The sequence below is a fragment of the Syngnathus typhle genome, unplaced genomic scaffold (assembly GCF_033458585.1).
Source record: "Syngnathus typhle isolate RoL2023-S1 ecotype Sweden unplaced genomic scaffold, RoL_Styp_1.0 HiC_scaffold_27, whole genome shotgun sequence".
Taxonomy (NCBI): Eukaryota; Metazoa; Chordata; class Actinopteri; order Syngnathiformes; family Syngnathidae; genus Syngnathus; species Syngnathus typhle.
Genome location: NW_026871933.1, coordinates 959,490 through 986,921, shown reverse-complemented (window position 1 = coordinate 986,921; position 27,432 = coordinate 959,490). Strand labels below are relative to the sequence as shown.

Sequence of the window (27,432 nt, the reverse complement as noted above, 5' to 3'; positions counted from 1 at the left end):
GGTAGGCAAAAGATGAACAGTTGAAAGTTGGAATGGGTTGAAAAATGTAGAAATTAGAGTAAAAAAACAAAATTTTGGAGAATTTGGTTGAATTTCAAATTTCGAATTTTTGGTAAGTGGGAAGTTGTGGAATAGGTAGGCAAAAGATGTACAGTTGAAAGTTGGAACGGGTTGAATCAGTTAAAAAATGTAGAAGTTAGAGCAAATGTTGAATCCCCATAGAGAATGAATGGGAAAATAAAAAAAAGCAATTGCGCCAAAATCTTTCTAAATTCCGAACAAAACAAAAAAAAACAGCCTCAGGAGGTTCACTTTTGGGGTAAAAATGTTGAAACGGGTTAAATCGGACAAAAAACGAAGACGTTAGCGCAAATGTAGCTATTTGGGGCACTTAGTGTTAAAATAAGGTCACTTACGGCTTGCTTCGGGTCATTTCCGGTCTAATTTGGGTCACTTCCGGTTTATTTGGGACACTTCCGGTTTAATATAGGTCACTTCCGGTTTAGCTGAGGTCACTTCCGGTTTATTTGGGGTCACTTCCGGTCTAAAAAGGTCACTTCCGGTTCATTTAGGGTCACTTCCGGTTTGATTTGGGGTCACTTCCGGTTTACCAGAGGTCACTTCCGGTCTATTTGGGGTCACTTCCGGTCTATTTGGGGTCACTTCCGGTTTATTTGGGTCACTTCCGGTTTAATTTGGGTCACTTCCGGTTCGTCTGAGGTCACTTCCGGTTTATTAGGGGTCATTTCCGGTCTAAAAAGGTCACTTCCGGTACATTTGGGGTCACTTCCGGTTTGATTTGGGGTCACTTCCGGTTTACCTGAGGTCACTTCCGGTCTATTTGGGGTCACTTTCGGTTTGATTTGGGGCACTTCCGGTTCATTCTGGGTTCATTGGTGGCACTTCAGGGTCATCCAAGATGGCCGCCACACTGGAATTGGGGGTCAAGGGTTGAATTGTGTAAGCATAGTGGAAGTGGGGGTGAATGGGAGTGAATGTGGGAAGAATAAGGTGAATTAAGTGAATACATTTGGAATGGGTTGAATCGGTTGAAAAATGTAGAAATGAGAAGGGAAAAAGGAATTGGGTGTGAATTTCAAAATAAAAGATGTGAAGTTTTTGGTAAGTGGGAAGTTGTGGAATAGGTAGAAAAATGATGAACAGTTGAAAGTTGGAATGGGTTGAATCGGTTGAAAAATGTAGAAATGAGAAGGGAAAAAGGAATTGGGTGTGAATTTCAAAATAAAAGATGTGAAGTATTTGGGAAGTTGTGGAATAGGTAGAACAATGATGAACAGTTGAAAGTTGGAATGGGTTGAATCGGTTGAAAAATGTAGAAATGAGAAGGGAAAAGGAAATTGGGTGTGAATTTCAAAATAAAAGATGTGAAGTTTTTGGTAAGTGGGAAGTTGTGGAATAGGTAGAAAAATGATGAACAGTTGAAAGTTGGAATGGGTTGAATCGGTTGAAAAATGTAGAAATGAGAAGGGAAAAGGAATTGGGTGTGAATTTCAAAATAAAAGATGTGAAGTTTTTGGTAAGTGGGAAGTTGTGGAATCAGTAGAAAAATAATGAACAGTTGAAAGTTGGAATGGGTTGAATCGGTTGAAAAATGTAGAAATTAGAGTAGAAAAACGAAATTTTAGAGAATTTTGGTTGAATTTCAAAATAAAAGATGTGAAGTTTTTGGTAAGTGGGACGTTGTGGAATAGGTAGGCAAAAGATGAACAGTTGAAAGTTGGAACGAGTTGAATCGGTTGAAAAATGTAGAAGTTAGAGGTGAAAAACGAAATTTTGTGAAAATTTGTCGGAATTTTTAACGTGAAAACGTGAAATTTTCGAATTTGGGAATTTTGGGAATGTCGAGAATCCTTCCGAATGTGATTAGAATGTGCTGAATGATGTGAATTTCAAATTGGAACGACGTAAATGTGAAATGTCGAATGTGCCATTAAGAATGAATGGGGAAAAATTTGTCGGAATTTTGGGAATTTTGCGGAATCGGAAAATTTTCGGAACGAGAAAAATACAAGCGCTCGTCGCGTGAATATTTGGAATACGTGAAAAGTGGAATGGAGTGAATCGGATGAATTATGTGGAAGATGAAACGTGTCAAAAAAGTGTGGAGAATAAAAGAGAATAATAATAATAATAGAGAATGGTGTAGAATAACATATGTGTGAAGGCCTTCGCCTTCACACAACTAGAATTTTGCAATTTCTGGAGAAATTGCGTGTGAAGGCGAAATGTATGAATAACTTTTTCGGGGAATGCTGCCGAACGATGTTGAAACGTGTTGAATTACTTGAGAAATGTAGAATATTTGGAGAATTTGTGGTGAATTTCAAAATTGAAAGTTTGGAATATTTGGTAAGTGGGAAGTTGTGGAATAGGTAGGCAAAAGATGAACAGTTGAAAGTTGGAATGGGTTGAATCGGTAGAAAAATTTAGAAGTTAGAGTAGAAAAACGAAATTTTGGAGAATTTGGTTGAATTTTAAATTTGGAATTGTTGGTAAGTGGGAAGTTGTGGAATAGGTAGGCAAAAGATGAACAGTTGAAAGTTGGAACGGGTTGAATCAGTTAAAAAATGTAGAAGTTAGAGCAAATGTTGAATCCCCATAGAGAATGAATGGGAAAATAAAAAAAAGCAATTGCGCCAAAATCTTTCTAGATTTGGAACAAAACCAAAAAAAACGGCCTCAGGAGGTTCACTTTTGGGGTAAAAATGTTGAAACGGGTTATATCGGACAAAAAACGAAGACGTAAGCGCAAATGTAGCTATTTGGGGCACTTAGTGTTGAAATAAGGTCACTTCCGGCTTGATTCGGGTCATTTCCGGTCTAATTTGGGTCACTTCCGGTTTATTTGGGTCACTTCCGGTTTAAAACAGGTCACTTCCGGTTTAGCTGAGGTCACTTCCGGTTTATTTGGGGTCATTTCCGGTCTAAAAAGGTCACTTCCGGTTCATTTTGGGTCACTTCCGGTTTGATTTGGGGTCACTTCCGGTTTACCAGAGGTCACTTCCGGTCTATTAGGGGTCACTTCCGGTTTGATTTGGGGCACTTCCGGTTTATTTGGGTCACTTCCGGTTCGTCTGAGGTCACTTCCGGTTTATTAGGGGTCATTTCCGGTCTAAAAAGGTCACTTCCGGTACATTTGGGGTCACTTCCGGTTTGATTTGGGGTCACTTCCGGTTTACCTGAGGTCACTTCCGGTCTATTTGGGGTCACTTCCGGTTTAATTTGGGTCACTTCCGGTTCGTCTGAGGTCACTTCCGGTTTATTAGGGGTCATTTCCGGTCTAAAAAGGTCACTTCCGGTACATTTGGGGTCACTTCCGGTTTGATTTGGGGTCACTTCCGGTTTACCTGAGGTCACTTCCGGTCTATTTGGGGTCACTTTCGGTTTGATTTGGGCCACTTCCGGTTCATTCTGGGTTCATTGGTGGCACTTCAGGGTCATCCAAGATGGCCGCCACACTGGAATTGGGGGTCAAGGGTTGAATTGTGTAAGCATAGTGGAAGTGGGGGTGAATGGGAGTGAATGTGGGAAGAATAAGGTGAATTAAGTGAATAAATTTGGAATGGGTTGAATCTGTTGAAAAATGTAGAAATGAGAAGGGAAAAAGGAATTGGGTGTGAATTTCAAAATAAAAGATGTGAAGTTTTTGGTAAGTGGGAAGTTGTGGAATAGGTAGAAAAATGATGAACAGTTGAAAGTTGGAATGGGTTGAATCGGTTGAAAAATGTAGAAATGAGAAGGAGAAACGGAAATATTGGAGAATTGGGTGTGAATTTCAAAATAAAAGATGTGAAGTTTTTGGTAAGTGGGAAGTTGTGGAATAGGTAGAAAAATGATGAACAGTTGAAAGTTGGAATGGGTTGAATCGGTTGAAAAATGTAGAAATGAGAAGGGAAAAGGAATTGGGTGTGAATTTCAAAATAAAAGATGTGAAGCTTTTGGTAAGTGGGAAGTTGTGGAATCAGTAGAAAAATAATGAACAGTTGAAAGTTGGAATGGGTTGAATCGGTTGAAAAATGTAGAAATTAGAGTAGAAAAACGAAATTTTAGAGAATTTTGGTTGAATTTCAAAATAAAAGATGTGAAGTTTTTGGTAAGTGGGACGTTGTGGAATAGGTAGGCAAAAGATGAACAGTTGAAAGTTGGAACGAGTTGAATCGGTTGAAAAATGTAGAAGTTAGAGGTGAAAAACGAAATTTTGTGAAAATTTGTCGGAATTTTTAACGTGAAAACGTGAAATTTTCGAATTTGGGAATTTTGGGAATGTCGAGAATCCTTCCGAATGTGATTAGAATGTGCTGAATGATGTGAATTTCAAATTGGAACGACGTAAATGTGAAATGTCGAATGTGCCATTAAGAATGAATGGGGAAAAATTTGTCGGAATTTTGGGAATTTTGCGGAATCGGAAAATTTTCGGAACGAGCAAAATACAAGCGCTCGTCGCGTGAATATTTGGAATACGTGAAAAGTGGAATGGAGTGAATCGGATGAATTATGTGGAAGATGAAACGTGTCAAAAAAGTGTGGAGAAACGTAGAGAATAATAATAACTAGAATTTTGCAATTTCTGGAGAAATTGCGTGTGAAGGCGAAATGTATGAATAACTTCTTCGGGGAATGCTGCCGAACGATGTTGAAACGTGTTGAATTACTTGAGAAATGTAGAATATTTGGAGAATTTGTGGCGAATTTCAAAATAAAAGATGTGAAGTTTTTGGTAAGTGGGAAGTTGTGGAATAGGTCGAAAAATGATGAACAGTTGAAAGTTGGAATGGGTTGAATCGGTTGAAAAATGTAGAAATGAGAAGGGAAAAAGGAATTGGGTGTGAATTTCAAAATAAAAGATGTGAAGGTTTTGGGAAGTTGTGGAATAGGTCGAAAAATGATGAACAGTTGAAAGTTGGAATGGGTTGAATCGGTTGAAAAATGTAGAAATGAGAAGGGAAAAGGGAATTGGGTGTGAATTTCAAAATAAAAGATGTGAAGTTTTTGGTAAGTGGGAAGTTGTGGAATAGGTAGAAAAATGATGAACAGTTGAAAGTTGGAATGGGTTGAATCGGTTGAAAAATGTAGAAATGAGAAGGGAAAAGTGAATTGGGTGTGAATTTCAAAATAAAAGATGTGAAGTTTTTGGTAAGTGGGAAGTTGTGGAATAGGTAGAAAAATGATGAACAGTTGAAAGTTGGAATGGGTTGAATCGGTTGAAAAATGTAGAAATGAGAAGGGAAAAGGAAATTGAGTGTGAATTTCAAAATAAAAGATGTGAAGTTTTTGGTAAGTGGGAAGTTGTGGAATAGGTAGAAAAATGATGAACAGTTGAAAGTTGGAATGGGTTGAATCGGTTGAAAAATGTAGAAATTAGAGTACAAAAACGGAATTTGAGAGAATTTTGGTTGAATTTCAAAATAAAAGATGTGAAGTTTTTGGTAAGTGGGAAGTTGTGGAATAGGTAGAAAAATGATGAACAGTTGAAAGTTGGAATGGGTTGAATCGGTTGAAAAATGTAGAAATGAGAAGGGAAAAGGAAATTGGGTGTGAATTTCAAAATAAAAGATGTGAAGTTTTTGGTAAGTGGGAAGTTGTGGAATAGGTAGAAAAATGATGAACAGTTGAAAGTTGGAATGGGTTGAATCGGTTGAAAAATGTAGAAATGAGAAGGGAAAAGGGAATTGGGTGTGAATTTCAAAATAAAAGATGTGAAGTTTTTGGTAAATGGGAAGTTGTGGAATAGGTCGAAAAATGATGAACAGTTGAAAGTTGGAATGGGTTGAATCGGTTGAAAAATGTAGAAATGAGAAGGGAAAGGGAATTGGGTGTGAATTTCAAAATAAAAGATGTGAAGCTTTTGGTAAGTGGGAAGTTGTGGAATCGGTAGAAAAATAATGAACAGTTGAAAGTTGGAATGGGTTGAATCGGTTGAAAAATGTAGAAATTAGAGTAGAAAAACGAAATTTTAGAGAATTTTGGTTGAATTTCAAAATAAAAGATGTGAAGTTTTTGGTAAGTGGGACGTTGTGGAATAGGTAGGCAAAGGATGAACAGTTGAAAGTTTGAACGAGTTGAATCGGTTGAAAAATGTAGAAGTTAGAGGTGAAAAACGAAATTTTGTGAAAATTTGTCGGAATTTTTAACGTGAAAACTTGAAATTTTCGAATTTGGGAATTTTGGGAATGTCGAGAATCCTTCCGAATGTGATTAGAATGTGTTGAATGATGTGAATTTGAAATTGGAACGACGTAAATGTGAAATGTAGAATGTGCCATTAAGAATGAATGGGGAAAAATTTGTCGGAATTTTGGGAATTTTGCGGAATCGGTAAATTTTCGGAATGAGAAAAATGGAAGCGCTCGTCGCGTGAATATTTGGAATACGTGAAAAGTGGAATGGAGTGAATCGGATGAATTATGTGGAAGATGAAACGTGTCGAAAAAGTGTGGAGAATAAAATAGAAGAATAATAATAATAATAATAATAGAGAATGGTGTAGAATAACATATGTGTGAAGGCCTTCGCCTTCACACAACTAGAATTTTGCAATTTCTGGAGAAATTGCGTGTGAAGGCGAAATGTATGAATAACTTCTTCGGGGAATGCTGCCGAACGATGTTGAAACGTGTTGAATTACTTGAGAAATGTAGAATATTTGGAGAATTTGTGGCGAATTTCAAAATAAAAGATGTGAAGTTTTTGGTAAGTGGGAAGTTGTGGAATAGGTCGAAAAATGATGAACAGTTGAAAGTTGGAATGGGTTGAATCGGTTGAAAAATGTAGAAATGAGAAGGGAAAAAGGAATTGGGTGTGAATTTCAAAATAAAAGATGTGAAGGTTTTGGGAAGTTGTGGAATAGGTGGAAAAATGATGAACAGTTGAAAGTTGGAATGGGTTGAATCGGTTGAAAAATGTAGAAATGAGAAGGGAAAAGGGAATTGGGTGTGAATTTCAAAATAAAAGATGTGAAGTTTTTGGTAAGTGGGAAGTTGTGGAATAGGTAGAAAAATGATGAACAGTTGAAAGTTGGAATGGGTTGAATCGGTTGAAAACTGTAGAAATGAGAAGGGAAAAGGGAATTGGGTGTGAATTTCAAAATAAAAGATGTGAAGTTTTTGGTAAGTGGGAAGTTGTGGAATAGGTAGAAAAATGATGAACAGTTGAAAGTTGGAATGGGTTGAATCGGTTGAAAAATGTAGAAATGAGAAGGGAAAAGGAAATTGGGTGTGAATTTCAAAATAAAAGATGTGAAGTTTTTGGTAAGTGGGAAGTTGTGGAATAGATAGAAAAATGATGAACAGTTGAAAGTTGGAATGGGTTGAATCGGTTGAAAAATGTAGAAATGAGAAGGGAAAAGGAAATTGGGTGTGAATTTCAAAATAAAAGACGTGAAGTTTTTGGTAAGTGGGAAGTTGTGGAATAGGTAGAAAAATGATGAACAGTTGAAAGTTGGAATGGGTTGAATCGGTTGAAAAATGTAGAAATGAGAAGGGAAAAGGAATTGGGTGTGAATTTCAAAATAAAAGATGTGAAGCTTTTGGTAAGTGGGAAGTTGTGGAATCGGTAGAAAAATAATGAACAGTTGAAAGTTGGAATGGGTTGAATCGGTTGAAAAATGTAGAAATGAGAAGGGAAGAGGAAATTGGGTGTGAATTTCAAAATAAAAGATGTGAAGTTTTTGGTAAGTGGGAAGTTGTGGAATAGGTAGAAAAATGATGAACAGTTGAAAGTTGGAATGGGTTGAATCGGTTGAAAAATGTAGAAATGAGAAGGGAAAAGGAATTGGGTGTGAATTTCAAAATAAAAGATGTGAAGCTTTTGGTAAGTGGGAAGTTGTGGAATAGGTAGAAAAATGATGAACAGTTGAAAGTTGGAATGGGTTGAATCGGTTGAAAAATGTAGAAATTAGAGTAGAAAAACGAAATTTTAGAGAATTTTGGTTGAATTTCAAAATAAAAGATGTGAAGTTTTTGGTAAGTGGGACGTTGTGGAATAGGTAGGCAAAAGATGAACAGTTGAAAGTTGGAACGAGTTGAATCGGTTGAAAAATGTAGAAGTTAGAGCTGAAAAACGAAATTTTGTGAAAATTTGTCGGAATTTTTAACGTGAAAACGTGAAATTTTTGAATTTGGGAATTTTGGGAATGTCGAGAATCCCTCCGAATGTGATTAGAATGTGCTGAATGATGTGAATTTCAAATTGGAACGACGTAAATGTGAAATGTCGAATGTGCCATTAAGAATGAATGGGGAAAAATTTGTCGGAATTTGGGGAATTTTGCGGAATCTGAACATTTTCGGAACGAGAAAAATACAAGCGCTCATGTCGTGAATATTTGGAATACGTGAAAAGTGGAATGGAGTGAATCGGATGAATTTTGTGGAAGAAGAAGCGGGACAAAAAAGTGTGGAGAATAAAAGAGAATAATAATAATAACTAGAATTTTGCAATTTCTGGAGAAATTGCGTGTGAAGGCGAAATGTATGAATAACTTCTTCGGGGAATGCTGCCGAACGATGTTGAAACGTGTTGAATTACTTGAGAAATGTAGAATATTTGGAGAATTTGTGGCGAATTTCAAAATAAAAGATGTGAAGTTTTTGGTAAGTGGGAAGTTGTGGAATAGGTCGAAAAATGATGAACAGTTGAAAGTTGGAATGGGTCGAATCGGTTGAAAAATGTAGAAATGAGAAGGGAAAAGGGAATTGGGTGTGAATTTCAAAATAAAAGATGTGAAGTTTTTGGTAAGTGGGAAGTTGTGGAATAGGTAGAAAAATGATGAACAGTTGAAAGTTGGAATGGGTTGAATCGGTTGAAAAATGTAGAAATGAGAAGGGAAAAGGGAATTGGGTGTGAATTTCAAAATAAAAGACGTGAAGTTTTTGGTAAGTGGGAAGTTGTGGAATAGGTAGAAAAATGATGAACAGTTGAAAGTTGGAATGGGTTGAATCGGTTGAAAAATGTAGAAATGAGAAGGGAAAAGGGAATTGGGTGTGAATTTCAAAATAAAAGATGTGAAGTTTTTGGTAAGTGGGAAGTTGTGGAATAGGTAGAAAAATGATGAACAGTTGAAAGTTGGAATGGGTTGAATCGGTTGAAAAATGTAGAAATGAGAAGGGAAAAAGGAATTGGGTGTGAATTTCAAAATAAAAGATGTGAAGTTTTTGGGAAGTTGTGGAATAGGTAGAAAAATGATGAACAGTTGAAAGTTGGAATGGGTTGAATTGGTTGAAAAATGTAGAAATTAGAGTACAAAAACGGAATTTGAGAGAATTTTGGTTGAATTTCAAAATAAAAGATGTGAAGTTTTTGGTAAGTGGGAAGTTGTGGAATAGGTAGAAAAATGATGAACAGTTGAAAGTTGGAATGGGTTGAATCGGTTGAAAAATGTAGAAATGAGAAGGGAAAAGGAAATTGGGTGTGAATTTCAAAATAAAAGATGTGAAGTTTTTGGTAAGTGGGAAGTTGTGGAATAGGTAGAAAAATTATGAACAGTTGAAAGTTGGAATGGGTTGAATCGGTTGAAAAATGTAGAAATGAGAAGGGAAAAGGAATTGGGTGTGAATTTCAAAATAAAAGATGTGAAGCTTTTGGTAAGTGGGAAGTTGTGGAATCGGTAGAAAAATAATGAACAGTTGAAAGTTGGAATGGGTTGAATCGGTTGAAAAATGTAGAAATTAGAGTAGAAAAACGAAATTTTAGAGAATTTTGGTTGAATTTCAAAATAAAAGATGTGAAGTTTTTGGTAAGTGGGACGTTGTGGAATAGGTAGGCAAAAGATGAACAGTTGAAAGTTGGAACGAGTTGAATCGGTTGAAAAATGTAGAAGTTAGAGCTGAAAAACGAAATTTTGTGGAAATTTGTCGGAATTTTTAACGTGAAAACGTGAAATTTTCGAATTTGGGAATTTTGGGAATGTCGAGAATCCTTCCGAATGTGATTAGAATGTGCTGAATGATGTGAATTTCAAATTGGAACGACGTAAATGTGAAATGTCGAATGTGCCATTAAGAATGAATGGGGAAAAATTTGTCGGAATTTGGGGAATTTTGCGGAATCGGTAAATTTTCGGAACGAGAAAAATGGAAGCGCTCGTCGCGTGAATATTTGGAATACGTGAAAAGTGGAATGGAGTGAATCGGATGAATTATGTGGAAGCTGAAACGTGTCAAAAAAGTGTGGAGAATAAAATAGAAGAATAATAATAATAATAATAATAGAGAATGGTGTAGAATAACATATGTGTGAAGGCCTTCGCCTTCACACAACTAGAATTTTGCAATTTCTGGAGAAATTGCGTGTGAAGGCGAAATGTATGAATAACTTCTTCGGGGAATGCTGCCGAACGATGTTGAAACGTGTTGAATTACTTGAGAAATGTAGAATATTTGGAGAATTTGTGGTGAATTTCAAAATAAAAGATGTGAAGTTTTTGGTAAGTGGGAAGTTGTGGAATAGGTAGAAAAATGATGAACAGTTGAAAGTTGGAATGGGTTGAATCGGTTGAAAAATGTAGAAATGAGAAGGGAAAAAGGAATTGGGTGTGAATTTCAAAATAAAAGATGTGAAGGTTTTGGGAAGTTGTGGAATAGGTCGAAAAATGATGAACAGTTGAAAGTTGGAATGGGTTGAATCGGTTGAAAAATGTAGAAATGAGAAGGGAAAAGGGAATTGGGTGTGAATTTCAAAATAAAAGATGTGAAGTTTTTGGTAAGTGGGAAGTTGTGGAATAGGTAGAAAAATGATGAACAGTTGAAAGTTGGAATGGGTTGAATCGGTTGAAAAATGTAGAAATGAGAAGGGAAAAGGGAATTGGGTGTGAATTTCAAAATAAAAGATGTGAAGTTTTTGGTAAGTGGGAAGTTGTGGAATAGGTAGAAAAATGATGAACAGTTGAAAGTTGGAATGGGTTGAATCGGTTGAAAAATGTAGAAAGGAGAAGGGAAAAGGGAATTGAGTGTGAATTTCAAAATAAAAGATGTGAAGTTTTTGGTAAGTGGGAAGTTGTGGAATAGGTAGAAAAATGATGAACAGTTGAAAGTTGGAATGGGTTGAATCGGTTGAAAAATGTAGAAATGAGAAGGGAAAAGGGAATTGGGTGTGAATTTCAAAATAAAAGATGTGAAGTATTTGGGAAGTTGTGGAATAGGTAGAAAAATGATGAACAGTTGAAAGTTGGAATGGGTTGAATCGGTTGAAAAATGTAGAAATTAGAGTACAAAAACGGAATTTGAGAGAATTTTGGTTGAATTTCAAAATAAAAGATGTGAAGTTTTTGGTAAGTGGGAAGTTGTGGAATAGGTAGAAAAATGATGAACAGTTGAAAGTTGGAATGGGTTGAATCGGTTGAAAAATGTAGAAATGAGAAGGGAAAAGGAAATTGGGTGTGAATTTCAAAATAAAAGATGTGAAGTTTTTGGTAAGTGGGAAGTTGTGGAATAGGTAGAAAAATGATGAACAGTTGAAAGTTCGAATGGGTTGAATCGGTTGAAAAATGTAGAAATGAGAAGGGAAAAGGAATTGGGTGTGAATTTCAAAATAAAAGACGTGAAGCTTTTGGTAAGTGGGAAGTTGTGGAATCGGTAGAAAAATAATGAACAGTTGAAAGTTGGAATGGGTTGAATCGGTTGAAAAATGTAGAAATGAGAAGGGGAAAGGAAATTGGGTGTGAATTTCAAAATAAAAGATGTGAAGTTTTTGGTAAGTGGGAAGTTGTGGAATAGGTAGAAAAATGATGAACAGTTGAAAGTTGGAATGGGTTGAATCGGTTGAAAAATGTAGAAATGAGAAGGGAAAAGGAATTGGGTGTGAATTTCAAAATAAAAGACGTGAAGCTTTTGGTAAGTGGGAAGTTGTGGAATCGGTAGAAAAATAGTGAACAGTTGAAAGTTGGAATGGGTTGAATCGGTTGAAAAATGTAGAAATGAGAAGGGAAAAGGAAATTGGGTGTGAATTTCAAAATAAAAGATGTGAAGTTTTTGGTAAGTGGGAAGTTGTGGAATAGGTAGAAAAATGATGAACAGTTGAAAGTTGGAATGGGTTGAATCGGTTGAAAAATGTAGAAATGAGAAGGGAAAAGGAATTGGGTGGGAATTTCAAAATAAAAGATGTGAAGCTTTTGGTAAGTGGGAAGTTGTGGAATCAGTAGAAAAATAATGAACAGTTGAAAGTTGGAATGGGTTGAATCGGTTGAAAAATGTAGAAATTAGAGTAGAAAAACGAAATTTTAGAGAATTTTGGTTGAATTTCAAAATAAAAGATGTGAAGCTTTTGGTAAGTGGGACGTTGTGGAATAGGTAGGCAAAAGATGAACAGTTGAAAGTTGGAACGAGTTGAATCGGTTGAAAAATGTAGAAGTTAGAGGTGAAAAACGAAATTTTGTGAAAATTTGTCGGAATTTTTAACGTGAAAACGTGAAATTTTCGAATTTGGGAATTTTGGGAATGTCGAGAATCCTTCCGAATGTGATTAGAATGTGCTGAATGATGTGAATTTCAAATTGGAACGACGTAAATGTGAAATGTCGAATGTGCCATTAAGAATGAATGGGGAAAAATTTGTCGGAATTTTGGGAATTTTGCGGAATCGGAAAATTTTCGGAACGAGAAAAATACAAGCGCTCGTCGCGTGAATATTTGGAATACGTGAAAAGTGGAATGGAGTGAATCGGATGAATTATGTGGAAGATGAAACGTGTCAAAAAAGTGTGGAGAATAAAAGAGAATAATAATAATAATAGAGAATGGTGTAGAATAACATATGTGTGAAGGCCTTCGCCTTCACACAATAATAGAGAATGGTGTAGAATAACATATGTGTGAAGGCCTTCGCCTTCACACAATAATAACTAGAATTGCAATTTCGGAAGAAATTGCGTGTGAAGGCGAAGGCAGATGTTAATTTACAAACGTCAAGCGTTAAAAATGATGAGCGGGAAGAATGAAAAGGGCAAGAAATAATTGTGAAATAAATGGGAAAATGTTACAAATACATGTTACAAAAAGGTACAAATGATAAGCGTTAAAAATGAAATGTTACAAATGTTACAAAAATGGTACAAATGATAAGCGTTGAAAATGATAAGGGGAAGAATGAAGGGTAAAATAATTTATGATGCCCAATGTGGGAATCGAACCCACTACAGGACACTGGCTCGGGTTGACATTGCCATTGTGTTTCCGACTGAGCTAATGAGGCTTCTTCCTTCATGCTGGTTGAATCTGGTTAATGTAATGAATGTGTTTGTTGAGTGCGAATGCGTAATCAAAGTGGTGGAAATTGCTTAATGTAATGAATGTTGAATGCGAATGTTAGTTACAAATGATAAGCGTTGAAAATGATAAGCGGGAAGAATAAAGAGTAAAATAATTAATGACGCCCAATGTGGGAATCGAACCCACTACAGGAAACTGGCTCGGGTTGACATTGCCATTAAGAATGAATGGGGAAATAAAAGGCACAAATTTGCTAATTACTTAAAAACGGTAAATGTTATGAACGCGAAAAATACTGGCAAGCGTCCCATGAATTTTTGGAACGTGTGAAAGGTTGAACGAGGTGAATCGGTTGAAGCATGTGGGAGTAGTTAGATGTCAAAAAAGTGGGAGGAATAAGTTGTTTAATAATAAAGTACAATATCAATGTGTGAAGGCCTTCGCCTTCACACAAATAAAGTACAATATCAATGTGTGAAGGCCTTCGCCTTCACACAATAATAGAGAATGGTGTAGAATAACATATGTGTGAAGGCCTTCGCCTTCACACAATAATAGAGAATGGTGTAGAATAACATATGTGTGAAGGCCTTCGCCTTCACACAATAACTAGAATTGCAATTTCGGAAGAAATTGCGTGTGAAGGCGAAGGCAGATGTTAATTTACAAACGTTAAGCGTTAAAAATGATGAGCGGGAAGAATGAAAAGGGAAAGAAATAGTTGTGAAATAAATGAGAAAATGTTACAAATACATGTTACAAAAAGGTACAAATGATAAGCGTTAAAAATGAAATGTTACAAATGTTACAAAAAAGGTACAAATGATAAGCGTTGAAAATGATAACCGGGAAGGATAAAGAGTAAAATAATTTATGACGCCCAATGTGGGATTTGAACCCACTACAGGACACTGGCTCGGGTTGACATTGCCATGGTGTTTCCGATTGAGCTAATGAGGCTTCTTCCTTCATGCTGGTTGAATCTGGTTAATGTAATGAATGTGTTTGTTGAATGCGAATGCGTAATCAAAGTGGTGGAAATTGCTTAATGTAATGAATGTTGAATGCGAATGACAAAAGTTACAAATGATAACCGTTGAAAATGATAACCGGGAAGGATAAAGAGTAAATTAAATAATGACGCCCAATGTGGGAATCGAACTGAAGCGGGTTTTGATACCACTCGGGAAAGATGCTCGTGTACTGGAATCACTTGTATTTCCCACGAGCTAATTGTGTCCCTGTCTACATACTGGTTGAAATTGGTTAATGTAATGAATGTGTTTGTTGAATGCGAATACGTAATCAAAGTGGTGGAAATTGCTTAATGTAATGAATGTTGAATGCGAATGTTAGTTACAAATGATAAGCGTTGAAAATGATAAGCGGGAAGAATAAAGAGTAAAATAATTAATGACGCCCAATGTGGGAATCGAACCCACTACAGGAAACTGGCTCGGGTTGACATTGCCATTAAGAATGAATGGGGAAATAAAAGGCACAAATTTGCTAATTACTTAAAAACGGTAAATGTTATGAACGCGAAAAATACTGGCAAGCGTGCCATGAATTTTTGGAACGTGTGAAAGGTTGAACGAGGTGAATCGGTTGAAGCATGTGGGAGTAGTTAGATGTCAAAAAAGTGGGAGGAATAAGTTGTTTAATAATAAAGTACAATATCAATGTGTGAAGGCCTTCGCCTTCACACAATAATAGAGAATGGTGTAGAATAACATATGTGTGAAGGCCTTCGCCTTCACACAATAATAGAGAATGGTGTAGAATAACATATGTGTGAAGGCCTTCGCCTTCACACAATAATAAAGTAAATGGAGTAGAATAACATAAGTGTGAAGGCCTTCGCCTTCACACAATAATAGAGAATGGTGTAGAATAACATATGTGTGAAGGCCTTCGCCTTCACACAATAAAGGACAGGAATAACAATAGTGTGAAGGTCTTCACCTTCACACTAATAAAGTGAATGGAGTAGAATAACATATGTGTGAAGGCCTTCGCCTTCACACAATAATAGAGAATGGTGTAGAATAACATATGTGTGAAGGCCTTCGCCTTCACACAATAATAATAGAGAATGGTGTAGAATAACATATGTGTGAAGGCCTTCGCCTTCACACAATAATAATAGAGAATGGTGTAGAATAACATATGTGTGAAGGCCTTCGCCTTCACACAATAACTAGAATTTTGCAATTTCTGGAGAAATTGCGTGTGAAGGCGAAATGTATGAATAACTTTTTCGGGGAATGCTGCCGAACGATGTTGAAACGTGTTGAATGACTTGAGAAATGTAGAATATTTGGAGAATTTGTGGTGAATTTCAAAATTGAAAGTTTGGAATATTTGGTAAGTGGGAAGTTGTGGAATAGGTAGGCAAAAAATGAACAGTTGAAAGTTGGAATGGGTTGAATCGGTTGAAAAATGTAGAAACCTTTGTGGAAAATAAGGATGCTGAGGACAAAAATACTGCTGCTTTGACGTTGGGGATGTCTGGATAATCTGCAGTAAAATCGGAAACACCAAAAATAAATCCTCTATCCACATTAAAAATAAAATAACAGTTTATTTAAAAGTTGACAGAATTACATTGCATGTCCAATGAAAAAATATGCACATCTCTTAAAACTAGTTACAAATGTAAGGCTGTGTGTGCAATTGTTACAGACAGAAATGATGAAGACAGCTGATCCGCTGTGCAACATTTATTTTCAGCGTCCTCTACTGGCGAAAATACATATTGCACTTGGGCGCATGGGTTTCTTCCATAGAAAAAAAAAACTTCCTATAAACCAAAAGTTCTGGGGAGGCAAGTGCCACATAATGTTGATCTTTTATTTATCAATGTATGCAAACAAATGGTTTTTATGTATTATCTATCCATTTACCTGGTCGTTTATTACACCCAAAAGCTAATATAGCTTTTTCTATACGATAGACATCCATTGTACATTCTCATATTAACCTTGAGAGGGTTTAAAAAAATATTTACGTACCATCTTTGTCGTTGCCTAATGGATCTGTCCAGGTTCCCCCTTGCTTAGTTGTGCGTTTTTTCGTTCGTGTCCACCGTGTTGCTTAAGGTGAGTCAGTTCCACATGGACTATGGAAAATGTGAGTCGGCAGACAGTGCATATTTTCCTCACACTTTTTGACAAATCTATTTTCTGCTTCACTGTCCACTCGGCAAGTTGGAAACTTGTGTGCTTCTTTTTAGTAATACTTACTCTCTTGCGGTCGCAGTAACTGCCTGGAACGCGTCCATGCTGCTGAGTTAACTTCTGCAATCTACTTTGTGGTGCCACCGCACATGAGATGATCGCATTCCGTATTGTTTTCTATGTTCTTTGGACAGCAGGCCAAAGAACGCTACCGTAAATTCTATCTATCAATCTAGAATGGGAAAACATGCGACATCTGAGAAACATTTTCGAAATAAACCATAGTATTCCAGAATACTAAGATAAAGACAGCAGAAGTTACAAATATCCCGAAATAAGGCATGGGTAAAATACCAATACTATAGATTAAAATAGATTAAAATCATATACTATACATTAATACCATTAACTACACATTGAAACAATATATTTGCGACTGTATTTGCTATAAACAAAATAATAAACTGGGTCACCTAATTCGGCGGATGACGTTGCCTCTCTCTCTCTCTCTCTCTCTCTCTGTCTCTCACGTGTAACGTCAGTGTTCCAACTTGGTGTCGTGGAGCCACGCCAGCATCTCTGGTTGCAAGTCGAAGAGGCCGGCCTCTGAGGGTGGTCTCTATAGGGGGCAGATGTTGATGAAGTGGTGAAATATATTATCATAATTTAATAAAAATGAATAAAATAAACAATTATTATTTTGTGCCTTTAACTTTAAACTTTAATAGTAGAACATTTTAAACAGAACAAACAACACAAAATACAAATAACAGAACAAAAAAAAAAAATACCACAAAAACCCCTCTAGGGCAGTGCTTCTCAAATAGTGGGGCGCGCCCCCCTTGCTATTCCTGGGGGGGCGCGCGTGACCCTGGGGAACAGGCTTTTTTTTTGGCAGTACTAGAATAAAGTGTAATTGCGGGTTTACTACAGCAGGGGGCAGTGGCGCTCTCATTGTTACTTCTGTCACGTTTGCGAATGTGCAACATTTTACAACTTACAAGACAAGTTAGGATAGTCACGGTGGGGAGGGGGGGGCGCGAATAGATTTCTTCTTGCTAGGGGGGGGCGTAACAGAAAATAATTGAGAAGCACTGCTCTAGGGGAAGATTAGGGCCATCTGGGAATTTTTGGTTCCACTCCTCTAATGGAACCATTCTGGTGGCATTGGTGGCGTCCACAAGCTCCACCTGTTCACCTTTGATTTTAAAGGCCACAAAGCGAAAGGGCTCTTCTTCCAGTTCCTGCGCAAAGAAATTTCATGACAATTTATTATGTTTGAAACACCACGAGAAAACATGATGGATGGATGGATGGATGGATGGATGGATGGGGTTGGGTAGGTAGGTAGGTAGGTAAGTAGTAGGGGTGTAACGATACATCGATACACATCGATTAATCGATATAATGCTCTACGATTTATTGGCATCGATGCTAAAGGTAAACATCGATTTATATCGCCGTGTTTGACCTCGGACATTAGACGCGACTTTATTTTGAAATCCAGTTCATTGTTGCTTGCTTCCTCTCTCCGGGAGCAGTGCGCCCGGCGTTGTTGTGTTGTGAGCAGAGCACGTGCGTGAAAGGGGAGGCGACAACTAGTACGCGGCTCCTGGGCTGGTGCTATGGCTAGTGTCCAAAGAGACGAGGAAATTTGCTCCCCTTTAGGCTTCAAGTCATTCGTTTGGAAGCACTATGGATTCCAAAGAAAAGACGGCTCAACGGACAAGACACGTGCAGTTTGTAAATCCTGCCATGCGGTGATCAAATACTCAGGGAGCACAAATCTCGCCGCACATTTAAAGAAAAAACACGACATCAAAGTTCAGTGTTAAAATAAGCACTTTGTATACTACAATACTCTTGTAATTTCCTAAATAAAGAGTTTGCAGTACCTTGTTGATTTTGCGTATGAATTGTTATAAATCAGGATATTGTTCTATATTTTTTATTAAAAAAAAAAAAAAAATCGATCGTAGAGCACTATATCGCGATATATCGTGAATGAATCGCAGCAGGCTTTAAGATATCGGCAAATATCGTATCGTAGTTCTTTATATCGATATTATATCGTATCGTGAAAAAACCCGCGATTTACACCCCTAGTAAGTAGGTATGTAGCTTGGTTAGATATAGATATATAAACAGACAGACAGACAGCCAGCTGTATCTGAGACAATATCCTACAAAGTTGGTGATCCAGATATTGAGAAAACTCCTAAAGCATGAATCTGACTTCAACCTTAATGATGGTGAGCCACTGATAGCAGTGCATCCCAAGTAAATAACAGTATTGATTCAATTGAGAACACCTTTGTTTATACACATAAAAAACTGCTTGCTTTAGGTACCTTTATTACAGTATTTTCTGTGGAGTGGAGCTCTACGCCACTAGAAGATGATGTTGTCATGTGTGTCATGGACAGCCGCTGTCCAAGTTTGACATGGAAAAAGTTGGTTTCGCGCCATGTGAGGACCTTAATTTCTCTTTGATCCTGTAATGAAAATGACAAATTAGTACTAGTTGTTGAAATGTAGATCTAGGCTAAGGCAACATGATGCCCTAAGGGACCTTACTCAGGTGAAATGAGAGTGTGACAGATATCTTTACTGAGACACACACACACTCTCTCTCACTCTCTCTCTCACTCTCTCGCGACACAATCAACAGATTAGCATTAGCAATACGCTATCGCAATACAACAACAAAAATCAGCTATAAAACTGAAAATTATCGCCCATATTCTAATAACCGCCCTGTGTGTGTTAGCGATAGCATAAATAAAACATTGATACCTCTAATTATCGCCCATGCTGCTAAAAAATTCCCCCCAAAACTTACGTTTTCCTCCGCGACCACATGCCGACGTCATTGCGCAAGTTTAAATATGACTGATTTGACAGCGCGTTGAATGTCCCTTTTAAATTGTTTTTCTTCATAAACTATGATACAATTACACTCGTCACTCCGCAACAATATCCTCCTCACACAATTACGTTCTCGGGGCATGGGCTCGAACAAGACGATCGCGTTAATATGACGTGTACAACACGTGATATGCGACGGTAGCGTGTCGCATCGATAGAGCGTCAATTGACGCACCCCGCTGTTAGAGGTAGCTCAAAACAGCCGCTGTCCTCGTGTTAAGAACACCAGTTAGATACTACATAAGGAAAATATACATATTATCGCCCTTTTGAGTGCCCCTTGGCAATCGGACAATAATGGGTGATAATTTGAATAAATACGGTAATTTAATAAAACGGGTACCTTAAATGCACGGAAGACTTTGCTTGTAATGATTTTATACAGCCGCTAAGTGTCAGTGTCGAGCAACTGAATCAAGATCGCGATCGTATTTGCAATAGAAATATAATAAAACTAGGTCACTTAAATACGAAATATGACTTTGCTGGTAATGATTTTCAACATCCACCAGTGCTGAGCAACAGAATCAACAGAACTGTACTGCTTATCACTCATCATATTGCACATTTAGCAAAGTTTAGTAAAGACCTACTTACTTTTTTTCTGGTTTCGTTGTACCTTATGTGGTTATCAAGCCAGCCTATGAAAGGAAAACTAAATATGTCCAAATAAGTTGAATTTTGGTGTAGGAATATTCAATAATAATTGATCATAATTAAAAAAAAAAACAGTTGGAAAAATATGGGGAGAAGAAAAATTAAAGTATCTATTGAATTGATACAACTAATACATTTAATATAATGATGCAATACACAATTTATACACGGACAACAAAATATAACTAAGTGGTGAAATATATTATCATAATTTAGATTAAATTAATTCAATTTAATAAAAATAAATAAAATAAACAATGACTATTTTGTGCATTTAAATTTAAACTTTAATCATAGAACATTTTAAACAGAACAACAAACAAGTAACAAGAAATACAAACAATAGAACAAAATATAAAACAAAATTACCACAAAAACCCCTCTGGGGGAAAATTAGGGCCCTCGGGGAATCTTTGGTTCCAGTCAACCAAAGGGACGCTTTTGGTGCCATTGTTATCATTGACAAGCTCCACGTTGTCGCCTTTTATTTTGAAGGCCACAACGTGAAACACTTCTTCCAGTTCCTGCGCAAAGAAATGTTTTGACAATTTATTATGGGTTTAAAACACCACGAGAAAACATGATGCATGGATGGCAGACAGGCAGACAGGCAGACAGATAAAAAACGTAAAACCTAAAACAATTTGATTAATTTCATGACCATAATCACAACCACAATGATTTTATACAGTCAGGGAAGCAAGTGAAATTGCATGTCTTCCTGATAGAGCTGTATCTGAGACAAAATCTTACAAAATTGGTGATCCAGATTTAGAGAAAACTCTAAAGCATGATTCTGACTTGAGCCTTGATGATGATGAGCCACTGATAGCAGTTTATCTCAAGTAAATAACAGTATTGTTTAAATTTAAAATACCTTTGTTTATACACGGGAAAAAACTGCTTGCTTTAGGTACCTTTATCAGAGTATTTTCTGTGGAGTGGAGCTCCACCCCATCAGAACATGACGTCATCATGTGCGTCATGGATAGCCGCTGTCCAACTCTTACTTCAAAAAGGTTGGTCTCTCGCCACCTGAGGACCTTTATTTCCCTTTGATCCTATAATGAAAATGTCAAATTAGTACTAGGTGTTGGAATGTAGATTTACGCTGCAATTACAAAAGCAACATGATGCCCTAAGGGACCTTACTCAGGTGAAATGAGAGTGTGATCTATATCTATATTTAGACACACACATGCGCACGCACGCACACATAGTGTGAGAGAGAAAGAACAGTCAGTTTACTTTTTTCAAATAAAAGATGCCCAATGGCACCGGCATCCCGCGCGTCAGCACCATCCTTATGGGGCGCATCTAAAAAACAAAGACAAATTAAACAGCAATACTTCATGAAGGAGAGGGAACGAAAAGAGAGAGAGATTAATCTTACAGCAGAGACAATGCCAACTGTTGTAAAGAGGACACCCTCCTCATGGCAAATGTCCTTCAATGGTTTGGTGACACTTGAAGGGTACAGGAGAGCTGTGCCCTTCTCCTCAAAATGGGCCGGCACCTCCATCGTCCCAGCCACATAGATGGAGGTGTTGTGCCGGGAGAGGAGGACCCCTTCCTCTCTTCCCCGGCCAAAATTTATAAAGCGGAATGTACCTCCGACAGAGACGTCGGAGGCTAAATTTGGAAACAAAATAAATTTACAAAGACGGTGGCCGTCACAGAGCGCCACTACTGTGTTGCAGTGGGAGGCCCTGGCCTCCACTGTCCCATCCCCTTTTAAGACCCATCGCGAGTACTTTGTAATTGTTTTTAAGGCCACTACTTTGGCCGTGAGCGCCGCCGGCAACTGGTGTAGGGTCCATAGGTTTTCCATTCTGAAAAAAAATGAAAATAATAACTGATCATCAGAGACATAATTACTACAGCACTTATATATGGTTTAATTAGTCTACATGATGACAGAAATTGGTTATAAAATAACAGCCCTACCCCTTTGGAAGCACAATGGTTAATGTCCTAAATGGCGATTGTTTAATTGTTTTTCTATCTATCTATCTATCTATCTATCTATCTATCTATCTATCTATCTATCTGTTTATTTATTTATGTATTTATTTATTTATTTATTTATTTCCAATGGACTACTTCCAGTTTTGTGTATTTTGGAAGATGTTAAGAGTTGACTCCTTTGATCTACAATTTTATCCCCTACATAATTTTGGAAACTCATATGTTGACACTTGATTTTGTATTTGTTATAGTGAAATAAACATCTGCATACTACTGCCAGAAACGGTGCTGAGAGTTGACTGATCTAGCCGCGAACTCGCATGATTGACAGCGCCACGGTTTTTTTTTCTGGCCGCGCACGAGTTCCCAGGCTTTTTTCCCAAATGCGGCATGGATCAAAAGACGTGTCCATCCAGCCTTGTTAAGGCGGAATCACAATGTTATAACACGGATAAAACAATATTGCCCATTTATAATTGTACAAATACGTTTATACAATATGACTCGGATTATTTGCTCATTTCGTTTTAGAGATACGCACTACTGAATGATATTTAGTAAAGACAAGATGTACATTCACTGTCTGTCTCAAAAACTAAACCATTTGAAGAAATATATTGTTCAAGAGATGCTTACTAATGGATCAATTTTTTTGAGGACATAGGTAAAATATATATTATAATATACATTTTTAAGGTCATAGGACTAATTTAATAGTTTTACACTTGCCGTCGTGCGCGAGGTTTATTTCGGTTTTTTTCTTGAATATCAGCTCTTCTTCAACCAAATCGGTACAATTGTTATTAAACATTAAGAAACGGACCTGAAGACCTCTTACTCAAATTCGCGTGTACAGGCCTTTTAAGAAACATTTTAAAAAGCCTGTCTGAACACGCGGAAAAGTGAGGATGTTACTTAATTTTCACCCAGTTTAAAGTAGTAAATACTAATTTACAGAGTAACACAATGGTCTACAGTACAACACTAGACTACAAAGTGTTTATAAATGTTTTGGGAAAATCAAATTTCGGACTGGGTTGAGCGAGCTACTTACCTCTTTCGACGTCTGGGAAAGTCTGATGCGAACTTGTGTGCGCCCCAATATCTTTGCGGGTAGTGGGAAATTTAAGTGCAGCTAGGCTAAACAGAAATGCAACATTTGGATATGCAACATTTGGATATGCAATCGATAAAAAGAGTGTCAGACACACATATCCCTGTAAATTCGTCTGAAATGTGACTAAACGATTGAGTGAACATGTTTCAGCACTTTAAGATTTTGTTCATGATATACTACGATCACAGTCCTTGTGAATTCAGATTTCTATGAACGTAGCACAACCCCGCCCCCATTCAACATTAATAAGATATTAATTACACACGGAAGAAAGAAAAATAATAACTGCTAAACACATCATGTGAATTGTGATTATACAATTGAGAGCTGTCAGTCATGGTCAAAACATATTTTCGACCATGATCGCGGTTCTAGAATAGAATAGAATACAATAGATCTTTATTTGTCATTGTCACCTGTACAACTAAATTTAAAAAGTGCCAACCGATCCACGCATGAGATAAAAAAATAAATAGAATAATTAAAAAAAAAAGTGTTTAGGAGCAGATTGTTCTCTCCGCACCACTCCGATAGCCGGACCACTTCGTCCCTGTAGGCAGACTCATCCCCCTTTGAGATGAGTCCCACCACGGTTGTGTCGTCCGCAAATTTCACAATGATGTTGCTGCGATGGGCGGGGGTGCATGCATGTGTGTAGAGCGTGTAAAGCAGTGGGCTCAGTACGTAGCCCTGTGGGGAGCCGGTACCGAGACTGAGAGGTGTGGATGTATGACGGCCCACTCTCACCGTCTGGCTGCGACCCGTCAGGAACGTCATTCTCTGCAGCCAATTGTCGTTCACCAAATATAAATTGGCAATTACTAAGTGGTGAAATACATGGGCATATGAACATAATGAATTAGTATTCTTAAACGAATAGATGTCTGATTTGTGTATTTTGTAAGATGCTGAATGTTGACTTTTATCTAGCAGCGCAAATCTGCGTGTACGCGACTTTTCTAAAATTTAGAAAATGTATGTACACGCAAATGTCTAGTAAATGAAATGTGAGGATATTGGAATACTTAATAATTTTCACAAAGTTTAAAGTGGCGAGTAATAATTTCCACAATAACACCGAACCGCAATAGTTTACAGAGCACCGGCTCTGATTGGCTACCATAACGCTGCCTTAGCCAACCGCTCACATAATTGGGCGCTGGCTTAGACAACCGCTCACGTAATTGGGCGCTGCCTTAGCCAATCGCTCACCGATTTATTACGTTAACCCGGAAACTCCTGATTTTGGGAGGAATTAGTTTTTTTTTTTTTTTTATTGAATCAAAGAAGTAATACATGAAATAATATAAATAACTTTCGGAAACTCTGAAAAAGTATGAATAAATTGGGCTTGACTCGAAAGTGTTCAAATTCATGTTAAAAAAGTTAAAGTTAAAGTCCCAATGATGGTCACACACACATCTGGGTGTGGTGAAATTTGTCCTCTGCATTTAACCCATCCCCGTGTGATTTTAATCCATCCCCTGGGGGAGAGGGGAGCAGTGAGCAGCAGCGGTGCCGCACTCGGGAATCAGTTGGTGATCTAACCCCCCAATTCCAACCCTTAATGCTGAGTGCCAAGCAGGGAGGCAATGGGTCCCATTTTTATAGTCTTTGGTATGACCCGGCCAGGGTTTGAACCCACAACCTTCCAGTCTCAGGACGGACACTCTACCACTAGGTCACTGAGCTGTTTAAATATTGGAAACAAAATATAATAAATCACACACAAGAGAAGGGAAAAAATAGTGCCTTTTGGGACAAAATACAGGTTTTTTAATTGAGTCAAAGAAGTAATGCAATAAATAATATAAATAACTTTCAAAAACGCTGAAGACATAACAAATAAAAACATATCAAGTATTTTACTGATTCAATAGATAATAATCGCTGTGTGCCCTGCGATTGGCTGGCAACCGGTTCAGGGCGTCCCCCACCTACTGCCCGATGACGGCTGGGATATGATCCAGCACACCCGCGGCCCGCGTGGGGACTAAGCGGTTCAGAGAATGAATGGATGGATGGATGTTATGTTAATTTCAGTGTTATTTTTTAAGAGTTTAAGTGCAACATGATTGAAGACGCTGTTATACAAAAGATAATGCAAACATAATTTGAGGCAAAAAATATAATAAATAAATAAATAAATAAATAAATAAATAAATAAATAAATAAATAAATAAATAAATAAATAAATAAATAAATGGATAAATGAATGAATGAATGACTGAATGACTGAATGAGAACAGAAAACAGACTGTATCTGAGGCTTAGTAGAGTAAAATCAGAGGCTTCCGACTGTTAAAGGCCAAGCTGTTCTTTGTCTGCATTTCTGGATGCGTGTAGAACCACAGGCAAGACCCAAGAACATACTAAAAATAAAACATGAAAGATGTGTTGAGGAAAAGGAGCAAAATGCTTCATGAAAATATTCCTTGATGGTTACTCACAGAAGAATCAGAAGAAGTCCTGTGTGTTACCATGCTGGTTTGGGAGTTTGTGTTTCATGTTACCATGCTGGTTTGGGAGTTTGTGTTTCATGATGCTGGCCTCCGTTGTACAGGTCTTTTGGAAAGTCTTGGCTCTCCCTGTGCTATAATATAACATCATAATTAATTCATTTTGAAAAATCACATTACAATACAGTCATAAATCAAGCATATGTACAACTTGTGTCCATCTTGAGTGAATGATATGAACACATTCAATTTGGAATCACAATTACTTACCTGTTGCTTGGAGTCAATAGAAAAGGAGAATAACACTGGTCCCATGGATCTTCTTAAAATTCTCTCTCTCTCTCTCTCTCTCTCTCTCTCTCTCTCTCTCTCTCGTGTAACGTCAGCGCTCCAACTTGGTGTCGTGGAGCCACGCCAGCATCTCTGGTCCCAGGTCGAAGAGGCCGGCCTCTGAGGGTGGTCTATATGTTGGTGTAGGTGTTGATGGTGTGGTCGGCTGTCTGCTCGAGGGCTCCGCACTCGCATGCCGCACTGTCCGCCAGACCCCACTAGACATGTTGAAGCGCCCAACACCAGTTCTTAAGCGGTTCAGTGTGGTCCACTGCTGGCGAGGTAGTTCGTCTCCTCCTATGGCGCCGTCTCCTGGTTCCCAGACATAACTGTGCATGAGGGAGGGGCCAGCTGCCTCCCACTCCTGCTTCCAAGCTGCTGCCAGCCAGGCATCTCTGGAGATGTCTTCAGGGATGGAATTGAGCATCTCTTGTGCTGCCATGTTGTAGGGGTGGCGTGCCTTGAGTCTGCTTGGGAGTCATTCGTCCATGATGAATGTTTTTGCATGCTCAAGGTCTTTGTGGAGAAAAAAGGACAATCCAGCAAAGTTGATTGAAAATGTATGATTGTACAGAGGGCTTACACAAGCTTAACTATAAATTACAACATGTTACAATTTTATAATTACATTACAATAAGGTGATATGTCATGCCTACCTCTGGCCTCCATTCTGGGATGAACTGCTTTCGCCAGATAAAAACTGTTAAAATACAAAGGAGTGAAATAGCAGCATTTACTCTCTTTAGAAAGAAAGGAAAAAACATGTTTCATGACGAGCAACTTACCTCATCTGTTTTCTGTTCTCGCCTGGTGATTATGACATTCAAAAAAATTCAAAATAAAAGTTCAAAACAATTAAAAAATTAAAATGTAAAAGGCCTTCCCTTAACTCATCTTTAAAATTTGATTGTAAAATAAAGGTTTAAAAGGTTAAAATTTGATTGTAAAATAAAGGTTTAAAATTTTAAAATTTGATTGTAAAATAAAGTTTTAAAAGGTTAAAATTTGATTGTAAAATAAAGGTTTAAAAGGTTAAAATTTGATTGTAAAATAAAAGTTTAAAAAGTTAAAAAGTCTCCTCTCAACCATAAGTTAATTTAAAAATGTAAAAAGGTAAAAGTTTTAAAAGTTAAAATTTTAAAAAAATAAAAGTAACATTTTTAAAAATTAAAACGTTAAGTTAAGGGAAGGCTTTTTAAAAATAAAAAGTTGAGTTAAGGGAAGGCTTTTTAAAAATTAAAAAGTTGAGTTAAGGGAAGGCTTTTTGAAATTTTAATAAGCCTCTGCCTTCCCTTAACTCAACGTGATTCCTCACCGACCCCCAACCACTATTCCAGCAGGTTTCTTTCATTTGTCATTTTGAGCAACTTTCGCCCCAGATCCCATCTCACCTAAAGGCAACAAATCACCCACCACATCCCACCACTAATATTATACACTTACGACAACGTTCACGTTCTGATTTCCATCCTTTTTGCAAATGCTGAACCACATGATTTAGCTGTGACTTACCTTTCAGTGGCCAAAACACAGAAAACAGGATTGTGATAGCTGTAGTACGTTTGCA

General features: G+C 37.4%; 1 protein-coding gene and 1 long non-coding RNA gene across 16 annotated transcripts in view; both read right to left on the bottom strand.

Annotated features, from left to right (window-relative positions):
• Positions 1-19,463, bottom strand: part of LOC133147034 (uncharacterized) — a 127,337-nt gene extending 107,874 nt beyond the window's left edge. For 6 of the 15 annotated variants that reach the window (XR_009711486.1, XR_009711487.1, XM_061271161.1 and 3 more), the window contains exons 1-3: positions 19,403-19,463; positions 18,757-18,900; positions 16,241-17,024 (exon numbers count right to left, since the gene is read on the bottom strand). Coding sequence is in view for 5 of the 15 variants with exons in the window: in XM_061271160.1 (XP_061127144.1) it covers positions 15,679-15,746; positions 16,241-16,243 (71 nt within the window). In the remaining 10 variants the exon portion in view is untranslated. Of the gene's footprint in view, positions 1-15,678; positions 15,747-16,240; positions 17,025-18,756; positions 18,901-19,402 lie in introns of all 15 variants that reach the window. The other 9 variants (XM_061271155.1, XM_061271159.1, XM_061271157.1 and 6 more) reach the window with 5 other exon arrangements.
• Positions 19,464-25,305: 5,842 nt separating this feature from the next.
• Positions 25,306-25,864, bottom strand: LOC133147028 (uncharacterized). The gene is made up of 3 exons (XR_009711483.1): positions 25,805-25,864; positions 25,526-25,668; positions 25,306-25,447 (listed from the first exon to the last, which is right to left on the bottom strand). It is a non-coding gene; the product is annotated as an uncharacterized LOC133147028 (long non-coding RNA).
• Positions 25,865-27,432: the final 1,568 nt, after the last annotated feature.